Raw genomic sequence first — 4,544 nt, forward strand, 5'->3', positions numbered from 1 at the left:
ACTGTCCCAGGTGTGTCCCCATGTGTCCCCACCTGTCCCAGGTGTCCCCAGGTGTGTCCCCAGGTGTCCCCATCTGTCCCAGCCGCTGTCCCAGCTGTCCCCAGGTGTGTCCCCAGGTGTCCCCATGTCACCCCGGGTGTGTCCCCACCTGTCCCAGCCGCTGTCCCAGGTGCGTCCCCATGTCCCCTATGTCCCCCAGGTGTGTCCCCATGTCCCCCAGGTGTCCCCAGGTGTGTCCCCAGGTGTCCCCATGTCCCCCAGGTGTCCCCAGGTGTGTCCCCACCTGTCCCAGCCGCTGTCCCAGGTGTGTCCCCATGTCCCCAGGTGTCCCCAGGTGTGTCCCCACCTGTCCCAGGTGTGTCCCCATGTCCCCAGGTGTACCCAGGTGTGTCCCCACCTGTCCCAGGTGTGTCCCCATGTCCGCCCAGGTGTCCCCAGGTGTCCCCACCTGTCCCAGCCGCTGCCCCAGGTGTCCCCATGTCGCCCCAGGTGTCCCCAGGTGTCCCCATGTCGCCCCAGGTGTCCCCAGGTGTCCCCACCTGTCCCAGCCGCTGCCCCAGGTGTCCCCATGTCCCCCCAGGTGTCCCCAGGTGTCCCCATGTCCCCCCAGGTGTGTCCCCAGGTGTCCCCACCTGTCCCAGCCGCTGTCCCAGCCTCTCCCGCAGTTCCCGGTTGTGCTCCCGCAGCTCCTCCAGCGCCGCCTGCAGCGCCGCGGGGTCACGGCAGGGGGCGCTGCGGAGAGAGGGGGAACGTATGGGGGATATAGGGGGGATATAGGGGGGATATAGGGGGGGATATAGGGGGGATATAGGGGGGATATGGGGGGGATATAGGGGGGATATAGGGGGGATATAGGGGGGGATATAGGGGGGATATGGGGGGGATATAGGGGGGATATAGGGGGGGATATGGGGGGGATATAGGGGGGGATATAGGGGGAGATATAGGGGGGGATATAGGGGGAGATATAGGGGGGGATATAGGGGGAGATATAGGGGGGATATGGGGGAGATATAGGGGGGATATAGGGGGGATATAGGGGGATATAGGGGGGGGTATGGGGGGGATAAAGGGGGATATAGGGGGGGATATAGGGGGGGATATAGGGGGGGATATAGGGGGGATAGAGAGGGGGATATAGGGGGGGATATAGGGGGGATATAGGGGGGGATATAGGGGGGATATAGGGGGGGATATAGGGGGGATATAGGGGGGATATAGGGGGGATATAGGGGGGATATAGGGGGGGATATAGGAGGGGATATAGGGGGGGTATGGGGCGGATAAAGGGGATGTATAGGGGCTATAGGCACCCATAGGGGACACTCTGGGAGCCTTGGCCCGGGAGGGGGCGTGGCCGAGCTCACCTGGGCGGGGGGGCGTGGCCAAGCTCGGCCGCCACCTGGTCGCGTTCCTGCTCCGCCCGGCGCCGGGAATGCTGGGCCGCCCGCACCGCCTGTGGGCGGGGCCAGCATGGACACGCCCCCGGGCACGCCCACAGAGCCACGCCTGCCAGCTGCTTTAGCCCCGCCCATTGTTCCGTAGCCATGCCCCCAGCGGCAATAGCCCCGCTCTTTGCTGCTTAGCCCCGCCCCAACCACAATAGCCACACCCATAGTCGTTAGCTCCACCCACTGGTTGTTATAGCCCCGCCCATTGAGTATTAGCCCCGCCCAACTACTATAGCCACGCCCATTGCTCTGTATCCCCGCCCCAGCCGCAAAAGCAGCGCCCATTGCCAATGGCCCCGCCCCTCGCCTTAGCCCCGCCCACCTGTCGCAGCCGCTCCAGCTCCGCCCCCCGTGCCCGGCACTGAGACTCCGCCTCCTGAGCCCGGAGCTCCGCCCCCAGCTTGGCAGCGCGAGCGGCCTCCAGCTCCGCCCACAGCACCTGCCCCGCCTCCTGCAGGGGGCGGGGTCAGCATCAGGCCACGCCCACATACCTGACCCCGCCCACTGTACTACCACCCAATCACAGCTGCAGAAACTTCAGACCCCGCCCCCTTCTGCCAGACCACGCCTGCTTAGCCCCAAATTAGCCACACCCATCCTGACCCCGCCTATTCCAGAGGCTCCACCCCCCTCAGGACCCTCCCTCACAGGCCACACCCCCTAGCCACACCCTTCCCCCCATCTTTCAGAGGCCCCGCCCCCTCAGCCCCCAGGCCCCGCCCACCTGCTGCAGGCGCAGCCGCTCCTTGGCCCGGTCCAGGGCCCGACAGGCTCCGCCCACCCGGGCCTGGGCTCCGCCCACCGCGATCTCCAGCGCCCGCAGGGCCCCGCCCTCCATCAGGCTCCGCCCACGTTCAGCCGCCAGGCTCCGCCCCAGTGCCGCCACCTGATTGGGCAGGGCGTGATTGACATTCCCGCTCTCCAGTGATTGACAGCTCCAAGCTCCGCCCCCACCGTGAGGGACCTCCCCCTGTCCTGCCCACTTGGGTGATTGACAGCCACATGTCCCACCCCCTCCACCTAGAGAGGCGGGGTCAGGCTGTTACTGACAGGTTCTGGCCCCGCCCCCTCCTCAAGCCCCGCCCACCTGGCTGCTGAGGTCACGAAGCTCCGCCTCCAGGTCCCGCCGGTGCTGAGCCTGTGGGGGCAGGGGGGATTTGGGGGTGGGGGTCCCGAAAGTCCCAAAAATCCCAAAATTCCCAAAATTCATTTAAAAAAATCCCCAAAATCCCAAAATTCCCAAAAATCCCCAAAATCCCAAAATTCACAAAGATTCCAAAAATCCCCAAAATTCCAAAATTCAAAAAAATCAAAAAAATCCCCAAAATTCCCAAAATTCACAAAAATCCCCCAAAATCACAAAATTCACGAAAATGAAAAAAAATCCCCAAAATTCCGAAATTCCCAAAAATCAAAAAAATCCCCAAAATCCCCAAAATCCCAAAATTCCCCAAATTCACAAAATTCACAAAAATCCCCAAAATTCACAAAATTCACAAAATTCACAAAAATCCCCCAAAATCACAAAATTCACGAAAATGAAAAAAATCCCCAAAATCCCCAAATTCCCAAAATTCACAAAATCACAAAAATGAAAAAAATCCCCAAAATCCCCCCAAACCCCCCAAATCCCAAAATTCCCAAAATCCCCAAATCCCCCAAATTCCCAAAATTCACAAAAATCATAAAAATGAAAAAAAATCCCCAAAATCCCCCAAATCCCCCCAAATCCCAAAATTCCCAAAATTCCAAAGATCTCAAAAATCTGGGGGCTCTCAAAATCTGGGGGGGGGTCTCAAAATCCGGGGGGGGCTCCCCAATTTCTCGGGGGGTCCCGGGGGGGTCGCGGGAATTCGGGGTGTCCAGAGGGCCCCAAATTCCCGGGGAACCCCAAAGTTTGGGGGGGTCCCGGGCGTTTGGGGGGGGTCCCAAAATCCGGGGGGTCCCCGGGATTGTCCGTGGATGGGGGGGATGTGTCCGTTCCCACGGGGGGGGAGGGGCGCTCAGGGCTTCGTGTCCCTGTCCCCTCCCCGTGTCGCTGTGTCCCTGTCTCTGTCGCTGTCCCTGTCCCTGTCCCCTCCCCGTGTCGCTGTCCCGTGTCCCTGTCGCTGTCCCTGTCGCTGTCCCTGTCGCTGTCCCCTCCCCGTGTCGCTGTCCCTGTCGCTGTCCCCATCCCGTGTCGCTGTCCCTGTCGCTGTCCCCGCTGTCCCCTCCCCGTGTCGCTGTCCCTGTCGCTGTCCCCGCCCCGTGTCCCCATTCCAGCCGGGGGCCGCCGAGGGGGCTCCGGGGGTCCCGAGCCAAAGGGAGGGGGGGGAGGGGCTGGGATCCCCCAAACGCCGGGACCCCTCCCCTCCCCCCTCCCCTCCCCCCCTCCCCCGGCACTTGGGGGGTCCCCAGCGTCACCTGAGCCCCCCAAGCCCCCCACCCGTCCTCCCCTCCCCCACCTGTGGGTCCCTGGGGTCCCTCCCCCCACCTGTGGGTCCCCTCACCTGGGGGTCTCTCCCCTCACCTGGGGGTCCCCGGGTCCCCCCTCACCTGTGCCAGCCGGGGGTGGCTCCGCTGTCCCCCGTTGTCCCCCGTGTCCATCATGGCTCAAACCGGGGGGGGCTCTGGAGCAGCAGAGACCCCTCCCCAAAATCAGCCCCGGGATGGGACCCCCGACCCCTCCCCCAAACACCTCCGGGTCCCCCTGTCCCCCCCCGTGTCCCCTCCGTGTCCCCCCCGTGTCCCTCCCCGTGTCCCCCCCGTGTCCCCTCACCTGTCCCCCCCGTGTCCCTCACCTGTCCCCCCCCGTGTCCCCCCCGTGTCCCCTCCCGTGTCCCTCACTTGTCCCACCCGTGTCCCCCCCCGTGTCCCCTCCGTGTCCCACCCCGTGTCCCCTCACCTGTCCCCCCCGTGTCCCCTCCCGTGTCCTCCCCCGTGTCCCCCCCGTGACCCCTCCCGTGTCCCCTCATCTGTCCCCCCCCGTGTCCCTCCCGTGTCCCCACCGTGTCCCCCCCCGTGTCCCTCCCGTGTCCCCTCACCTGTCCCCTCCCGTGTCCCCTCACCTGTCGCTGCCGGTGCCACCCTGCCCGTGTGACAGCCGAGTGGCAC

At 64.2% G+C, this 4,544-nt stretch overlaps 1 protein-coding gene across 1 annotated transcript in view; it reads right to left on the minus strand.

The window, feature by feature from the left end:
- Window positions 1-4,037, minus strand: part of LOC311164755 (uncharacterized protein) — a gene marked incomplete at both ends in the record, with an annotated part of 4,440 nt that extends 403 nt beyond the window's left edge. The window contains 6 exons of the mRNA XM_084224333.1: window positions 633-732; window positions 1,368-1,456; window positions 1,774-1,902; window positions 2,176-2,337; window positions 2,539-2,589; window positions 3,987-4,037. Coding sequence (XP_084080459.1) covers window positions 633-732; window positions 1,368-1,456; window positions 1,774-1,902; window positions 2,176-2,337; window positions 2,539-2,589; window positions 3,987-4,037 — 582 coding nt within the window. The remainder of the gene's footprint in view (window positions 1-632; window positions 733-1,367; window positions 1,457-1,773; window positions 1,903-2,175; window positions 2,338-2,538; window positions 2,590-3,986) is intronic.
- Between the last annotated feature and the right edge of the window lie 507 nt (window positions 4,038-4,544).

Source organism: Fringilla coelebs, assembly GCF_963513975.1.
Source record: "Fringilla coelebs genome assembly, chromosome: 36".
In the NCBI taxonomy this organism is placed as follows: Eukaryota; Metazoa; Chordata; class Aves; order Passeriformes; family Fringillidae; genus Fringilla; species Fringilla coelebs.